We start from the raw sequence: 19548 nt of genomic DNA on the forward strand, positions 1-19548 counted from the left end.
TAGGTATTAATGTTGCAATAAATTTGCATGTTTTCTTGGAAAATGTTATAATTTTTACAAGAACAATAACATACTTTGTTGAGGTAAAATAATCCTAATAATATGACAATAAAGTTGTGTTTTTCGGCAATCGCTGACATAGTAATAGAAGTATTTTCAAAACAAAGTTCATAAATAATATAAGTATTCATGTTGCAATAAATTTGCATGTTTTCTGGGAAAATGGCATAATTTTGACAAGAACAATAACATATGTAGTTGAGGTAAAATAATCCTAATAATATGACAATAAAGTTGTTGGTTTTTTTGGCAATCGCTGACAGGAATTGAAAAGTGTCCTATTTTCAAGGCAAAGTTAATAAATAATATAGGTATTAATGTTGCAATAAATTTGCATGTTTTCTTGGAAAATGTTATAATTTTTACAAGAACAATAACATACTTTGTTGAGGTAAAATAATCCTAATAATATGACAATAAAGTTGTGTTTTTCGGCAATCGCTGACATAGTAATAGAAGTATTTTCAAAACAAAGTTCATAAATGATATAAGTATTCATGTTGCAATAAATTTGCATGTTTTCAAGGATATTGCCATAATTTTTACAATAACTAACATATCTTCTGATTCTCCTCTTTCTCCCCTTTTTCTACTTCTCCTCCTTTTCCCTCCTCCTCTTCCCCCTCCCCACCCTCTCCATTAGCAGATTAGATTTAGTCCTAATGTCGCTGGGCAATCTGTTTTTTTTTTTTTATTACTGTTTCCCATTACTACTAAATCATTCCCAACCTGCTTTGGTCTTGCAAGCATACCGCAAAGCTTCTATGACAAGCTAAAAAGTCACACACATGCACGTGTCTTGTGTGCAGGCCGAGAAGCCGACACCGGCATCCAGCGTTATTATTGAACGTGAGGTCCGAATGTGGTTCAATTTCTTCCCAACTTCGACTCGGGCGTGAAGGATTTTCACATTCCAATATCGATGAGATGTTCTGGAACAGAATTTGCGTCATGTGTCGTCCCCCCGCCCCCTTTTTTGCTTTCTTTCTCTTTCTTTGGCCATCACGTCTTAACGCGGGATGCGAATGAGTCGAAGAGGCTAAACGCGGGAGTCGCTCATGTTTATGCACGCTTACGAGCGGGCGGCCATTACTTGTGAGTGCTCCTCATTCGACTGGTGTCAGCGCCTCATCATTTATTACAGCGTGGGGGGGATTTCGGGTTGGTTGTACTTTTACCCTCTGTGACAAAAGTGCTGATGGCAAAGTCCATTTTCATCACGTCGCGACAGCTTGGAGCACATTTGCCCGGCATAAATTGACAGGCGGCGGCGCGTATGTCGCATATTTCATGCCCGCGCGCAGCCCAGTAAACATCGTATTATTCCAAGATATGCATTCATATACATCTTGTCATAAATCACAGCAAGAACAGGACGATTTCACGGAATACTGTATGGCACTTTGTGTTTATCTTGCAATAATGACCAAGTGTCATAAGCTAGGACGTTAAAACGCGATTCTCCAAAATGACAAATAAAGTGAAAAAAAAAAGTAAATACTGGGGTTAGAATGCTGATGACAGATGTTTGTCGTAGTCTTCGCATGCCTTGTAGTGGATGTGAGCACTATTGCAGTGACATCATAGCCTTTTTTTTATTCTTTCTGTAATGCTTAAATTAAATATCGCATCTTTATGTTGTAGGACTGAGACTTATTAGTACCTTTTTTTTTTTTTTTTTTTAATTAACTCAGCTTGGTGATAGATTGATATCTTTTCCAAGGCTGATACCAATTATTAGTAGTCAAGGAGGACGATAACCATACGATAATTAATTGCAGCAAAACAGAAAATATTAGCGTGAAAAAACAACTTTGGTGAAATTTTTTTATAGTGAATAGACAGTTCTGTTTTAAAAATTTTTAACAAAACCATAACCGAAATGTTAAACTTCAAATTTAGAACAAAAACAAAAAGTGCAGGAAGTTCCAAGTTTCAGCTACATCTCTTCAAAAAGTGATACATAAATTAAAAAAAAAAAGTTCCCTGAAATGAACCCAGTTTTAAATGGATCTCTTATAATCACTGAACGATGAACGCTTGCAAACTTAAAAGGTTTTCAAAGATGCTCACAGACACTGAAAAAAGTAAAACTATTTGCGACAAAACTGTTAACATCTTTTGACAACCTTTTGCAACATTTTGCAAACCCTGAGGAAAACTCAAAATTCACCAAGTTCGCAAGTATTCAACACCGAGTGAGATAGCAGCCTTCTGACTTGTCAAAAAGACAAATATCGGCACAGATAATCGGCCTGGCCGATCACTCCCCATGGAAAGTGAATGATAAAATTAATTTGAAACTGAAAATCATATTACAATGGTGTGTCGTTGTGATTAATGTAGACTTTAGACCAATCTGATTGCCTGGATTTGGATGGGTTGAAATTTAGAAATTGTAAGCAAAATCGGTGTTTGTCTATAATGTCTTAATTTGCCCGATCGATCAATGATGTCATTGATCGGCTCCACAAGATAAGACATTACATGTTATATTTCATGTTTATCAGATTTTTTGCATTTCAATTGACATCAGTTATGCGCGGGTTTTCGCCATTCGTGAGTGAATATAAAAGTTTTTTAAATAGATCTGATCAAATTGTGATTGGTTATTGTTTTTTCAAGCTCGGTCGCTGATTGGCCGAAAAATATTGATCGTGTGAAGTATAATACAGTGGTTTGTTTCATTTCTTGGCCACCCATGGTGCTATTCAGTGTTAGCATTTATGCTAGTGTTCCAAAATTCGATTATTACATTCCATGCGTGCAATTGGCAGTCCGTGAGTCAATGGAGAAGAACGATAACAAGCCCGCCTTGCTGAAGAAACCGCCCACAATTTGCTGCCGCTTCAATTGTAATATCTTGCGGAAATGAGAAGAGAATCCAACGGTAGATGCCATTTATTCCCCTCGCGGTCCCGTCGTTATGAATCGTTATTAGCGTTCGATGGATGTTATAGGTTGTCGTGACGATATAGGGGGAACCGGCGACTGCTTGCCCTCCCTCCTTTCATTGAACCCGCACTCGACCTGGCTAATGAATTAAGGATGCGTTTCCTGCACCTGTCTGCTTATCTTGGACCACACATAATAAACAGAGCATGCTGGGGGGAGGGGAGGGGGGCGGGGTGACACACGCATACACAATCTGGATGCACTCAATCTAATCCATCCACCTTAATGGCCACTGCTGCTTTACACACACATGCGCACAAATTAGATCAGAAATTTCCCTCCCATTCATTGGAGCGTAACAGAAGTTTTAATATAGGATATGGATGCACACACACGTGCGCGCACGTATAGTGACACACACAAGCACACGCAGCCCGCTCATCCAGTTAGCCCTGACATTAGCCACTCAGTGTTCCTAACTGGATCATGGGGCTCGCTAAAGAGATTAGGACCTGGAGACAGCATAGCAACCGCACATGCACACACACACACACACACACACACGCGAGCGAGCGAGTAGTATCGCTCTCCCTTCTCTTGATTCCATTCTCTTCCTCCGTCCCGCTGTTTCAAATCCGTGGCATCCCTCGCTCCGGCTCCTCATTCAAGCAGACGGACTGTCAGCCGTGCGGGAAGAAGAAGTAGTCCAAGTCAGTGGAATTAGCCGGCCGCTCTCGGAGAGGGCAGGTTGACAGCAGGCGCTTGTTAGCCATCACGATCGCTTTATTTCACCCTGGTGGGGGTTTCGAGCGTGTGAAAAAGGTGCGAAAATCGCTTTGAATTGCCAAAGATTTATCATATAAAGGGATTTCCTTGTTTAGATATGTTAAATGAGAATAAAAGGGCCCCGAATATTAAAAGTTGAAAGGTCCCAATCGTCTTAAAAAGTCGTCTAAACACATCATTCTGGGCGGCCATTTTGTTACTTGCTGTCGACTGAAAATGACATCACAGTGCCTTAAGTGCTCAGGTTAATGACCAATCACGGCTCACCTGTTTTCTGGATTTGGTCAGCATGTGACGTTCGCAAGTTGTCAATTTTGGATTTGATTCATTATTCAGGCCTACTTAATTAACAACTCATTTGCTCCCAAAAACGTAAAAATATGTTTTATTTTAAACGTTTTCAGTGTCCCAAAGATGTATTTATACGTTTTTGTTTTTTTTGTCTGCACAGAACGGTTGAAGAAATGGTAGTTATTACACAAACGGCCAGCAGGTGGCAGCAGAGAAAATGAGATCAACCACGTTGAAGAAAAGCTCAAATACAATTCTAATCAGATTGGTGAAAAATGATGAATCTTAGCTATATTCAAATGCTAATTGCTGCAAAACGGAAACAGATAGAAACATATTTTTTTTTCTCCTGATGAAAGAAGAGACTTTTGGTTGGTTCCATGTTTTTCTAGAAATAGAACACAATATTCTGTGGGCCTTGTAAAATCAGTCAAAATCCAGTAAAACAGCCGGGAGTGAAGGGGATTGCTTCTGTGAAAATGGCTGCGAATGAATGAGTTAATAATATTCAGTCACGTTTTTCAATTAAAATATAGCCAAACCTACAATGTCGAAAGCTTGAAGTAGAACCAAGTACCCATTTTTGAAGTCTTGTTTTGCAATCATTCTATTTGCAAAAGGACCCTGAACCTCAAACATGTGAACCAACATGGTACATTGCTGAAATGAAGAATTTCTGGCTGGATTTATTATTCTATTATATTGAACTTTCTGAAAATCTATTTTGACAGGGATTTTCATTATTGGAGGGTTGGCATGCATTTTTACTGTTTATTAAGTAAGCACTGATGAAAATTCGTGGCCGCCTCCACAATTTATTGCCCGCGTTAGTCTCCCAGCCACGAGGAAGCACATCAGTGTACTTCCTTGACACCAATTACTTCTATTCTTTTAGCCAATAATTTGCCACCATTTTGAGGCGTCGTAGAGCATTTGTGAATAGCTAACCATGAATAGGTTGGAAAGTGGAATTAGTGGGTTAATTTCGAGTTAATTTAGAGTTCTTTAAACACCACCAATTGTTTTAACACACGACTACTGACCACACCTTACTTGAAAAGCCTGTACCGGGGGAATTCCAGTCGCAACGCAGCAGAGACGTCCACGTCAAAATTTTGCAGTAATAAATGTCATAATAATGCATATATTTGTGGAGCCTGGGGTCAAGTTGTAGTTTACAAGTTTAAAAATGTGCAGAATTTCACAAGTTACTTCATGTTTAAGATTAGATAGCTTTTAATTTGAAAAGAAAAATGCACTGAGCTGTCACCAGCGTCTTGCAAATGCAATTATGCCATCTAGTGGCAGAAAAACGACCTCAACCAAATCAATATCGCACTCGTTTTTTTTACAGTAGAGGACATCTTCTTAACACAATTTTATGAATTATTTTTAAATTACTTTATCAATGACTAAAAGATGCAGCCGTATTTCGATTAGTTTAACATATTTTTCCCATTTTAATGTTTATAAGAGTATGAAAAATTAGAAACAAATATTTTATTGAGCATTTTATTGTACGTTTAGAACAGATGTAAAATTATTGAAGTCATGCGATTAATTGCGACTAAAAATTTGAATCGCCTGACTTCCCAAAAAAGAGCTAAATAAATGAGTGGACTAAGGAGTGGCGTGAGAGTACAGAACACACAGCAAGGCCAGAGGATGGGGGGGGGGGGGGGTGGATATATTTGAGGCCGAGGGAGTGCGCGCGTGTGTGTAGAATAAAGAAGCTGAGTGAGGTGTTTTAGCTTTATAAGCATCTGGGGAGCACCTTAGCGCCCATAAATAACCCAGGGCAAATGAGCAGATTGCACAGAAGGAGGAGCCAGCAGGCTTCATGTATGCGTGCGTGCGTGTGTCTCGGTTGGCATATCCGCGGACGCATGGCGCTGCAAATGAAGGAAACGCGCACGCTGGCTGTTTACTTATTAAACGACATGTTCTGCAGGTTGACGACGACCACGCTCACCTTTGAAGCCGCCTCGGTGTTTGTTAGAGTTCGGATGCGTCTCTCAGCAGGTCTCGCTGTTGTCAAGGTTACCGGGGGCCATTTCACTAGCGGGCCAATTAACTTTTTTTTTTTTTTTTTTTTTTGGTGCACAGAAAACTCAAAGAGCATCACAGGTTGTCCTGGCGTCTTTAGTAAGTTTGACTGAGGCGATCGTGTATTGTAATACAGCAAATGTGATGTTTAGGTCAACAGCAGTGGAAATTACTTGGCATGCACATATGCACCGTTTTATTTTTGAGAGTATGAGTCCCGCAATATCAGTACTTGACAATGCCAATTGTCTTGCTATAGTAACACAAATGTGTTTTATTTTAATCAAATATACTTCTCTTGAACATGGAATATGTTTTACTGAAAAATGAGTCATCCTTAAAGTATTCTCCACATGCGCACAGTGGACTTGGTATCAGTGATTTTTTTTTTTTTTTATGGCTATCAATACTTTAAAGGGATACTTGACTCATTGAGCCATTTTCAGCAGTAAAAAGTGAATATTTTGTCTATAATTCGTGTGCTAACTTCATGCTGAGGAAGTAGGTAACGACCAATTATGGCTCAGTTTACTGACCAAACCCAGAAAACAGGTGAACCATAATTGGCCGTTACCTACTTCCTCAGCACAGGTGATGTCATCATCAGTCGACAGCAAGTAGAAAAATTACTTTTTAAATGTGTTAATTGTACATGAAAAATAATGACGTTATCAAATTCATTCTGGACAAAATATTCACTTTTCATTGCTGAAAATTGTTCAATGAGTCAAGTATCCCTTTCAGAAAGCAGTATTGGCAACAGTACCAGTATCATCCCTAGAATTTAAATCAATTTCGGAAGCCATTTTTACCCAAATGATGTTTGTAAATGCTATTATTGTTATACGTTACTTTTTTTTTCTTTTTTTTTTAGAGCAAGAGTAGAACACATTTCATGATTACATTTTCAAATTACAGTTCATTACTTGCATTGCTGAGCAGAAAAATTTGTTTTAGTGTGTAAAGCTTATATATAGTACCACTATTGCAGTCCCATTAAAGGGGAAGTCAACCAAAAAAAATTCTTTTTGACAATGATATGTTCTATGCTAGTCTAAATATGTTATTCTGTTTAATATTCCATTAGTGGAATATGCGTTAAGCAGCAAAATCCAACCGATGTTATCCATCTCAGTGGGCGGCCATTTTGCCACCGACTGAAGACGACATCACAAGTTGCTCAGGTCTCAACCAACAACCAATCACAGTGCAGTTTAAAAAAACACGTGAGCTGTGATTGATCGTTTTCAGAGCAACTATGATGTTATCTTCAGTCAACAGCAAGTAGCAAAATGGCCGCCCGCTGAGGTGTGTAAACATTCCTTGATTTTGCTTCATAACTCTTGTTCCGCAAATGTAATATTAATCAGAATGTTTAGACTAGTGAGGTCACATATAACATATTATTGTCAAGAAATGCTTAAGGTTGACTTCCACTTTAAGGCAAAGCAATATCGCTTTTGCAACAAATACGAAAAAGAAAAAGTATCGGAACAAAATGGCGTCGGCTACGTTGAAATGAATGCCTTAACTCTCGCCAATATTTTATTTTTTATTTTTTGTCCCGGCTTGTAAGTCATCTAAATTTGTTGGGCGTCCCGTTTCGGGCAGAGGGCCAGAAAAGCTTTTATAACCATAAAGGCCGATGGATCACCGAGAATTGCATTAAGCTGTCCAATTTAATTACAGCATTGACAAAACATAATAGATCCTTACAGCCTTACATGGGCCCGCAGACGCATGCAGGCAAGGGAAAGCAAAAGTGCAGACAATGTCTATTTCGCATACTGATGTGGGGTATGTATCAAAAGGAATGTGTGTGTGCGTGATTGTCTATCCAGGTGTGTGTGAGAGCGTCTAATGAGGGATTTGCAGGAGCCCAGGAGAGCTTTTGAGAATGCTTAGTTTGATTTAGATGCTACAGCTCCCGGATGAATCTCACGCACTCACGCACACGCGCGCAGATCCATACAATAGGGCGAGTTAGGAAAAGTGGCCGTCCCGGCCCGGCCAGGCCTGTCAGCTTCCATCCGCCGTGATCAATAGAGGGAGCCATATTTTTATTCGGAAAGCAGCCACTTAATTAAATCACAGTGGGTGGGAGGGGTTGTTACGTTACCAGAGGAAGCAAGGGCACACGTTGGAGAGATTGATGAAAAATGTGGAGAAATGAAACAAGCAGAAGAAGGAAGGCCCACTCAGTGTGTCCTACATAACACAGAGGACAAGCTTTATGGCAAAGTCTTACTGACAGGAAGTCGTTTCTCTTCAATTCTTACTTTCTTGCTGTGGTACCAAGAAAAAAAAGGAAAAAAAAAATCCAATGGAGCGTTATCTTGTATGATTTGATTTCTCCATTCAAACAGCCAATATTGACAATGCTGTACATTTGAAAATATATTTTGCTTTCTGTTAGGCTTTTCACAGCTTTTAAGATTACCTGGGTGCCTTTCTTCACAGGGTTCTTCTGTGCCCCGCCATGTTGTGGTTTGCGTGTGTCTCTGTCCAATCTTGGGGATATTATTGTATTATGGATGTTTTAATTGTTCAGCACTGAATTGCATTTGAATGTATGAAAGGTGCTATATAAATAAAGATACATTGATTGATTGATTGATTAGATGGAAAGCAGAAATTAAAATCTGAAACTGAACATCACTGTGTCAAGTCCACTTTATTTATATAGCACCTTACATTACAAATGCAACCCAAACTGTTTCACAAAGAAAGAAAGAAAGAAAGAAAGGAAGAAACCCTTCACATTCTTCTTTTGATGTGATCAGGGGTGGCCCTATTTTGTGGCCAGGAGTGGCCATGGCCACCCTTGTCCCTCTCAGGCCACCCCGACACCTCGTGGAAAATTCTGATAGGTTATTCTTCTGCCATTTTCATGTGAATGTGGTATTGAGGACGACTCCCTCACAGGTGGTCTCATGGTCCTTGTTCAATCCAGTAGTTAGCAAACAAGCCAACAGTGCTGTATTCAAATTATAGCCACAAATGTACCATTTTTATTCATCAAGCTTTTAGTGTAAAACATTTGCATTAGGCAGTGTTACCACACTGGCCAACTTTTTTTATTCTCATGCTGATTGTACAAGGAGATTAATGTCATCATATTTTTGAGTGTGGTGTGGGTTTTGAATCCTCATGCAATTGCTGGGCTTAAATATGTATTCATTTTGTCAACCGGGGGAGCTTGGAGGATTCATCCTTTAAAACTGTGCTAAGATCATCAGTTGCAAGTGTGGGAAATGATCATATTTTAAATATTATTATGACTGAAGCTCTCCATGTCTTTTTATTCAATTCCTGCATGTAGATCTTCTTCACGCTTGAGCTAAACAGCCCCAATTGTCACACTTATCAAAAGCGTTGCATCGTAGTCTGTACCCACTCCCACTTTTAGCCTCCACCAGACAGCTTCTAAAGTAAGGGCCACTTTGAGCTGGCCAGCAGTCAATATTTATTACTGTCTTTATGGAAGAGTATTAAATGCAGTTACAGCCCCCCGGGGAGGGAATGGGAGACTGGAGGAAGATGAAGGGAGGGCAGGACCAGCAGCGAGGCTTCCATTTGAAAGCGGCTCGGGTTTCACAGGAGACGTTCCCAGAGTTCCCTTTTTTCTTCTTCTTCTTGGCTTCCCTCGGAGTGGAGCCAACGCTTGCCTCTGTTTTTACTGTTAAACTCACACCCCTTATATATATATATATATATATATATATATATATATATATATATATATATATATATATATATATATATATATATATATATATATATATATATATAATATATTGGTGTACGGGGCGGCACGGTGGACGAGTGGTTAGCACGTCCGCCTCCCAGTTCTGAGGACTCCGGTTCGAGTCCAGGCTCCGGCCTACCTGGGTGGAGTTTGCATGTTCTCCCCGTGCCCGCGTGAGTCTTCTCCAGCTACTCTAGTCTCCTCCCACATTCCAAAGACATGCATGGCAGGTAAATTGGGCGCTCCAAATTGTCCCTAGGTGTGCCTGTGAGTGTGGATGGTTGCTCGTCTCTGTGTGCCCTGCGATTGGCTGGCAACCAGTCCAGGGTGTCCCCCACCTACTGCCCAGAGCCAGCTGAGATAGGTGCCAGCACCCCCCGCGACCCTTGTGAGGAATAAGCGGTCAAGAAAATGGATGGATGGATGGATTTTGGTGTACGATTATAGTCTGAGAAATAACGCGGTTTTACGGTTATTCTTATAAACATAAAAAAAAATCACATCAGCATACTTTGAAAATGTATATATTTAACAACAATAACTGCAAATATTTTTTTTTAAAAGTTGCTGCCTTTTAAAACAAATCCAGCCGAGAGACCCGCCCGGCGAGCCCCGAGGGGCCTCCGCCTCTCGCCTCCCAATTTCTCACGTACGCTCAACCTGGTCCAGTCTGCCTCGGAACCCAGCCGTCGGGTACGCAACTCTACCCGTACGTTCTAAAGCTGAGCCCCGTGCTGTTGTGCGCCCGCTAAATGGGCCGTGTGGAAACAGAAGAGCTGTTGTGAGCGGAAATAACCGGTGTTGTTGAATATATATATATATATATATATACACACACGTATATGTGTACATGCACACGCAACTTAGTAATGCATTTGGATGTATTGGATCAAATAGGTTAATAGTTCCGATGTCAACAAGCCTGAGGGTGTATCGCCAGGCCACTCAGTGAGTTTATGAACACAAACGGACTAATATTGATGCGCCGGGATGCGCACACACGCGTGCACGGCGTGTGAGCGGGTTTGCAGTGTGTCACTGTCTGCAGGGGGTTAACAGTAATATCCGACGCGGCGTAAGGTCGACCTGCCGGCTGTTATTATTCTCTTCACATGAATAATGGAAGTTAATATGGAGGATGGTGTTAGCTGGCAGCTAATACACACATACGCCAAACCTTTGCACCTTTCAAACACCTTCAATAAAATACCAACTGGACGGAAGGTCCAACATGCAAATGACAATTGCTTTCAATGCAAGAGTGGGAGAAGAAAACAACTTTTGATATTTACATTGTTGAGTACTTTAGGGAGTAGTGAGTGGACATCATGTTATCGTGCCTACTTGTGTTAATTTTATCCGCCATTTTTTTTATTTAGTCTCAGTTTTAATCCAGTTTCAATCAGCCTTGTTAGTTTTTATCATAGTTAGTCAGCCTCATCCCATTTTTATTTAGTCCATTTTTTTTGTCTTGTTTTAGTCCAAGAAAACATAATTTTATTCATCTAGTTCAACAAAAACTGTCAACGTTTTACTCTAGTTTTACTCAGGACAATCATTTTACTACTGTAATTTTTTTGCTAGCAAATAATGTTGAATATTTCAGATGTAAAACTATTTCACATCAAAATGTTCTCATCTTTTTGATGAAAAACAACTTGACACAATTACAAGTATATCAACAAGTGGCTACTATGTCTCCATGTTATGAGCTAGTAAGTTGGCCAGCATTAGTTAGCGGTCGGAATAACATTATTGTTGGAACATTACAGCCGTTGGATTAATGCTACATTATAGGTATAATTTACGTTTTTTTGTTTTTTTTTTTAACCGTTTTCCATGAATCCACCCGTCTGTCCCATGTGTTTGTGCATGTTGCACTCGCTAGCTGCAGATTTGAAAGCGGGTGTGTCACTGTATCACAGTGACATCTTCATTAGTCGACGAAAATGCATACTGATTAAGTCCCAGTTATTGTTTGTTAATGAGGGTTTTAGTCTCACCTAGTTTTAGTCCGGTGAAAAATGTGCGTTGACGAAATTATTTTTGTTGCGTTTTTGTTGCCGAAATGAACACGAGTGTCAACCAAGGCTGAATATGACTCTGTTGACTTTGCCCCCACCCCCAATTGTGGTGTCAGCTCAGAAGAGCAAATTGAAACATAGTAGCAGATTGCAGGTGAAGCGACTTCTCTTAGCACACACATGCGGCAAAAGTATGTTTGTGTGTCAGCCGCTGTCCTTTTGGAGGGTTCAGGGTTCAGCCTCTTGTTGCAGATGGCCTTCTCTGAGCTCAAAGGTCGGCTGCTAGGAGTCACCGTGAGATGAGAGGGGGACTGCTGCTGTTTACACAAGGACACACGCTACACATCCAAGTGTTGCGGAATTCCTGAAGATGCTATTATCTTTTAACGCCACTCAAACATGTCATACATGTACCATAATATTCTTTCTTCCCTGAGTGTCTAAGACTCTAGTAGAAGTAACACTAAAGAGTATTACAGGTGTTGAAATTAGCCTAACAAGCCCACAGCTTTGTCTCCAATAGCTTAATGCTAACATGTAATACAAAACGCCATTGACGGGCTAACAAATAAAACATATGCTACAGTCTGAAACTACACAAATGGCCCTGAATCATCTAGTACAGGAAAAATATTGGTACTCACTACTCGGTTTTGGCAAGTACACAAAAGTAATGACTTGTATTTGGTCTGGGGGCCGAAAAAAAGGGGGGGGGGGGGGGGAGTTGCATCCATGCATCCCAAATTATCAATTTGTTTTGCTGCAGTTGTTGGTGCAAAGTCGGGAAAATGTCTGCATCCCCAAAAGACAGTTTTGTCGTCCCCAGCAATCTCGGATCGTCCATCATTCCGGATCGATCCGGTTCTCGGCATGGGGCCATGCCATCTGAACATTTGAAGGAGATTGGGATGAAAAAAGCAGTCGCATTGGACCCCCCTGCCCCCCCTCCCAAAACAGCTCAAAATCAATCGTTGTAGCGCGTTCAAAACTGTTTGACTCCAGCTTCAGTTCCGTGAATTTTGAAGGGCTTTTTTGGCGTAGCTACTCCTCAAGCTTCATTAAAACAGCCCCTATAATCATTACTTCCTTTGACAAATGAGATTTTACCCAAAAATGATGGATTCAAAACAAAGGAAGTCTTTCTCATAGTCTTTTATTCCACAGCGGGATGCAAATGACAGAAACAAACAAACAAAAGAAAAACACCCATGATAGATATGTGCATACAGTTAGCAAAGCAGATAAAACAATTCCCGCATGACGGATAATAGAAAGCGACGGAATGTATGTTTCTATTTACTCGATCAAAATGTCAGGTGGTGCGACAAGAAAGAAAAAGCAAGCGCCTTTCTGTAAATCAGCCGAGTCAAAAACAAACAGAACGAGCGTGTGCGAGCTAGACATTAAAAACAACACGATTCCATTCCAGCTTGTCAAAAGCTCCTCCATGCCGCCTGCGCGAGCGCGTCTACCGACCGACGCGCTCCAGACTTTGATGCACCGCACATTCATTCGCATTCCGCATCAGCCAAGTGGGAAGCGGCAAACAAAAGAAGCAGACAGAGGGAAACATCCAAAAACCATGGCCAAAAAATGTTAAATCAAACCCGAATTCTTTCCCAAACGCAGCTCAGCCATTAACATGTAGTACGACAGTTACACAAGTTTTATTTATTGAGAGAGCAGTTAAAAAACAACCACAATTGTGCATAAAAATTGAACAACTGGACATATAACGCACACGAAGAATGATAAAACAATAACATTAAAACCATAAAAATATGACAGTAAAATAAGGGTTCAAGATGCATGTTCTGAGACAGCCACACTTGTTGGTGTCTTGGAGAGGGTGAAAGGAAAACAAAATGACTAAAGCATTCAAGGTTGTTTTTTTAAACATTTTTCAACGTATTCCAACGTTTTTTTGAAAGCTTTGAATTACCACATTTTTCTACAGCTATATGAAATGGTTTTCCAATTTTTACAAGCCCAATTGAAATCGAATGGATGCTTGATTTTTATTTCAATACATATAATATGCACGTTTATATGTTTCAATTCAATTGCTAAATGTTTAACCATACTCATTTTAACCATAACATTTACTTCCTATTCCCGTTTGATAACAATGTCATCGTGTGTCTGCTTTGTAGTCTTGGTTTGAACTTCACTTTACATAATGAAGATTTCTCAGCCGATTACTGATCAGTGATCGGGTTAAAAAAATATTGATCACTTAATACAATCAGAAGATGGAGAAATATAGCTATTTAAAAAAAAAAAAACTTTATATTTACGCAACAGTCGCCACCTGGCCCACAAAAATCTTCAAAAAATGCTGATAAACATTAAATAAAATATAACATTTACAGTCTTATTTCATGGAGCTGATCAATGATATATGTCATTGATTGATCGGGCAAATTGACATTATTTTGCATAAAATGCTAAATATTGTCTGATCCCAATCCAGTTAATCAGATTGGTGAGAAGTTTACTTTGAACTTTTTCAGAATTTTTATTTTTTTATTTTTATTTTTTTGTGGCACGCATCGTAATCCAGAAATCACACAGGGAGCTACAGGTTCGACTCCTCACTTAACACTAACTGAACTACAATTTCACTATGAGAAAACACAACAAAAAAATATATTAACTCATTTGCTCCCAAAGACGTACTTGCTTCTGTATTTTTTTTTTAATGATAGAGCATACAGAAGGCTTTGATGCAGCCTGTGAACTGAAGAGAATGCTTGAAGCAATGGTAGTTATTACAAAAATGTCCAGCAGGTGGCTGCAGAGTATTAGAGATCAATCAGGGCCATGTTGCGAAAAGCTCTTTTCCCCCACTGTTTTAAACAGATTTGTGAATAATGATGAAACTTAGCTATATTCTAATGCTAATTGCTGCAAAACAATACCATTTTTTTCCTGACTCTAATCTTTCTTTTGGCAGGTTTCATGTTTTTATAGCAATAGAACACAATAGTCTGTGGGCCTCGTAGCGATGGAGGTTGCTTCAGTGAAAATGGCTGGTCGTGAATGGGTTAATAATAAAACATGTTTATTAGCTAAAATTTACAAATGCCAATGCTGCCCTGTGAGACTGCACATGCCAGAAACGGCCATTGTTCTTACCATTTATGTAGGATGGTAATAGCGGACAGTATAAAAAGTATATTTTCCGAGGTCCTACCACAGTAACATGACAATTAGCTCACGTAAAGCATTTCTTTTCTCCTTTTTGTCTCATCTCATTGTGCTCCGGCTGCCGTCGCGCCGATGCAGTAAACGGCCGCCCAATTTGCGTCATGTCACATATGTTCTGGCTCATAGAGTGGACAATAGTCATTACGTATGTCATAAGTCGGAAGCGCTGAGCCAAAGTCAATGTGGAAAATAAAAATGAGCGAGGGCTTTGAAAAAAATAAATAAATAAAAAATGGCGGCAGAATGTGTGTGCTTTGAACCCGGAACGGACAGTCACCCGCGTACATGCCAGGATCAAAATCCAATCGAGTCGTTCGTCTTTGCATGTCATCATAAACGTCGTATCGTCCATCTGTTGCTTTGTTCCGTCGGCTTTGTGTTGCCGACTGCTTGTTGTTCGCTTCATCATTGGAGCTCATCATCGCCTTTCTCTCCCCCACCAGAGACCTGAGCGAGAACCAGATCCAGGCGGTGCCGAGGAAAGCCTTCAGAGGAATCACCAACGTCAAGAACCTGTAAGCAGCAAATATTCCCTCCACTTCCTGTCTTGTCATTTTTATGATTTCACAAAAGCCGACTCGTGGACGGCCGGGCCAGGATAAACACGTGCGACTTTTCGAGCCTGATGTGTGCGAACAATCAAATGTGACGTTCGCAACGTGGAAAATGGCTCCAGTGTGTTTTTAAGGCAATGCAAATATTTTCACTTCAGATGAACGCTACATTGATTTGGGGGATTCAATATTTCTTGTATAGCTTTTATAACAACTCTTCATGACAGGAATCATCATGCTGTACATCATAAAGGTGCAATAGAACCTCTGACGTTGAACATAATCTGTTTTGGCATGTCAAACCTTTACCGACGTAAATCCTTTAACTGTGCACGCAATATTATAATCTTGTTCAGTACTTAATTGTTTGCAAAAAAAAAAAAATACATGTAATCATATGTGATATCGCAATTACAATTACGGTAAAATTCAATTAGTAACGCTCAGTTCAAAAAAATTCCCAGAAATTAAATAACATATATCATAAATAAATAAATAAAAAATACCTAGTAGGAAAAAATATTTGAAAAAAAAATTGATTATAGCACATGTAATACATATATACTCATAAAAAATGCAACATTTAGAGTTAGAATTAAATGTGAACTCAAAGTAAATAAAGTAATAGCTTACCTGTACTAAAATTTCTACTAGAGCGTACATTAAATAAACAAGTTTTCAGAACACGATTTTTAAATTACTCTGAAATACTTTAATCTCAAAGGTATGGGAAAAGTGTAGTTTTTAACCTGGATTTTCAAATACACTTTATTCGCTCTAATAATAAGAAAAAAATATAGATAATAAATAATATAGATAAATGATAATAAATAATATAGATAATAAAAGGACAACATCAAACCAGGGAACAAATTATACACAAGTACAGAGGAAAAAAAAAAAAATTCTTTAATTTTATTTTGAGGTGGCGTCTTTTACATTGAATCTTGTGGTACATTACTTTTCAAAATGATTCAGGCATACAGTGGATATTAAAATTGCTAAAACAATAAAGTGCTTCTATCTTTTCCGAGCATTCCCAATAAGGTATTGTCAGGTGTCATCCGAGTGTCGCATGTGTGAAAGCGTTTCAACACCCTTTCTCGCTCTGCATAGTTTGTTGTTTCTTATCAACATGTTGGCCGTCACCAACTTGGTCACCTCCTCATCCTCGATCTTAATCACCATCTTGGTATTCTTCTTCTTACCTTGATCCTCTTTTCCTCCTCATCTTAAGATGTTTTGCTCCTTGCGTTCAACAAAAAAAAAAAAGTTAAAAACTCAATAGGCTCTTGTCTTTTATTCATGACAGCCTAATCACCAATAGTTGATCGATAGGCTGCCCAATCCATGCCGCTCATCAATAACAACTGATCGATCACACCTGACGTGGAGAGGGTTATCGGCACTTTTAGCAATAAACAATATCGTCGGCGCTTGAGTGGAATAGGCGTGTGTGCGTGCGTGAGCTTGTGACATGGAAACAAATAGAAAACAAAACGATTGAAATGCAACTCACCATTTCTGGATGTTGGACCTTGTTTTGAATCTAGAACACCATCAAGGGTTGTTGTTTTTCTACCGTGACCAACTGAACCCGATTTTCAAAATCAAACTTCTTTCAGGAACTTATGTCACCTGGTAGCAAATAGCTGGCTCGTGTGGCCTAGTGGTTGGGAATCGAACTTATTTGTGTGCAGTCTGCCACATACATTTGTTTGTGAATTTAATTGTTTGTTTGAACCTATACCCCGTTATTCATGGAAACTTTTTTCTTTACCCAATTCCGACATATTCACGGTAGCCCCTACTCTAAAACAATTTTTTTAACATGATACCGTAATTTCCGGACTATAAGCCGCAACTTTTGTCACACGTTTTCAACCCTGCGGCTTATATAATGATGCGGCTAATTTATGCATTATTTTTAACGGCCGCCAGGGGTGCTCAAGCAGAAAAGGTAAAGAGTGAGACAGGTGGAATATATGTGTCGAGGAGGACGTAAGTTTAATGTAACTTTGCACTTTGTGCATGAATAAAATGAGCACGAACAGACCCTCATCATGGAAAATACAAGAAGTCTCAGTCTCAGTGACTTTTACTGGTATGTTATTTTTAAGCAGCCCTGTTAGTGCTGTGTTACTACCGTATTGCTGCTGTGTTATTGCCGCGTCACAGGCACTGTTTGGAAAGAAAAGTTAAGGTATATTATTAATTAAACCTTTGAAAACTCTTTCTGTGTACCGTCTTTCTTTGTAAATATCTCATGTTTCAATGTGGGCACATGCGGCTTATAGTCAGGTGCGGCTGATGTATGTACAAAATGCCTTTTCCTTTAGAAATGTACTGGGTGCGGCTTTTAATCAGGTGCACTCTTTAGTCCGGAAATTACGGTAATTTTAATGTATCATCAACTATTGGCGGATTTTTTGCAATTTGCAGTCTGACTCAGTCCCTACGCAAATACACAACCTAATTTTGGTCACCATCATCGCAGAAAATCCTGCTTCATAGACATAACATCATGGAAATATAACCAAGATATTAGTACTTGAAAAAAAAGCAGTTTGAAATCAAACTAAAAAATGAAATAAAATGTCACAAAAAGTACATGCAGTGGTGCTATGAGATCAAGTTTAATTCTTCTCAAATCATCTTTTCCCATTCTAATGAATGGGAATGCCACCAATCAGTTCCGACCAAATGAAAAAAAACATGTTTTTGAATGAGGAAAAGAAGATCTGTATACTAAGAGCACTTTATACAAAACATACGCTTAATGGCAAATTTAAATAGAATTACTTTAATTCAGTGGCCATTGTCCTGCTCCTCCTGGTGTGTGTCTCTTAGCCACCTGGGGGCAGTATACTACAAACATATGGAAATACATGCTTGACGGTTACGATTCCTCAGTCAATCTGCAGTAGTATTGTTGTTTATATTGTTCTGAAAAATGTTCTTGTGCAAATCTGGATTTAAATAAATTGACAGCCTTGTTCTAAATGTATCTTATGCAGATGAAAGACTATATTGTCATCCAAATGACGACTTTGATGATGCTGTGATTATACAAGCCCATAGAAGAAATGTGACCTTGACAATATTTCTGTGTATATATCAAATGTAGCGAATATTGATGCATTTAAATAGGATGAAGGGATGTAAATAAGAATGGATGGCAGCATGCCGGCCAATAAATCCTCATTGCACTTGTCGGAGCAAAGACATTTGGTCAAATGGGATTGTGTGCATCACTCTTTTTTTTTTTTCTTTTTTTTTTTGACCTGACATAAGACACGTCCTCATTAGTTTCATTTGTTGGATGTGCTGTTCTATCTTGTTGTGTCATCGGAAAATGACGCCAGTGTTGTGTTAAGCAAAGGGGGCTTGCAACAGGAAAAAAATCGGCTTCCATCTGCTTATTATCCGCCTGCTACTGTATTCAAATGGAGATTTATGACGGCCTACAGAACGTCAGATTCTCTTTGGATGATTAAGATGTATAAAAGGCTTCATTGTGCAGTTGTGAAGAAGAGACGCCTCTCCCCCACATTGGACGCCATAAGCTCCGCCGGGTATCACCACTTTCATAGGGGATGGACCCCAAAGTGGCTACACACAACTTGTGCGTGCCTGTCAATGTGTATGTGTGAGAGTTTTGTGTGCTTGATCCCACGGACAGGATCGCCAACATTAAAGTATGTTTTGTATTATTTAAAGGGATACTTAACTTGACTCATTGAGCCATTTTCAGCAGAAAAAAGTGAATATTTTGTCTATAATTAGTGTCATAACTTCTTTAAAAAGGAATTTTTCCACTTGCTGTCGACTGATGACATCACCTGTGCTGAGGAAGTTGGTAACAACCAATCATGGCTCAGTTTACTGACCAAACCCAGAAAACAGGTGAGCCATGATTGGCCGTTACCAACTT

At 39.3% G+C, this 19548-nt stretch overlaps 1 protein-coding gene across 1 annotated transcript in view; it reads left to right on the plus strand.

Annotated features, from left to right (window-relative positions):
* Window positions 1-19548, plus strand: part of slit3 (slit homolog 3 (Drosophila)) — a 275614-nt gene that overhangs the window by 107249 nt on the left and 148817 nt on the right. Inside the window, exon 5 of the mRNA XM_077532803.1 lies at window positions 15504-15575. Within this exon, the coding sequence (XP_077388929.1) occupies window positions 15504-15575 (72 nt within the window). The remainder of the gene's footprint in view (window positions 1-15503; window positions 15576-19548) is intronic.

The sequence above is a fragment of the Festucalex cinctus genome, chromosome 9 (assembly GCF_051991245.1).
Source record: "Festucalex cinctus isolate MCC-2025b chromosome 9, RoL_Fcin_1.0, whole genome shotgun sequence".
NCBI classification, from domain to species: Eukaryota; Metazoa; Chordata; class Actinopteri; order Syngnathiformes; family Syngnathidae; genus Festucalex; species Festucalex cinctus.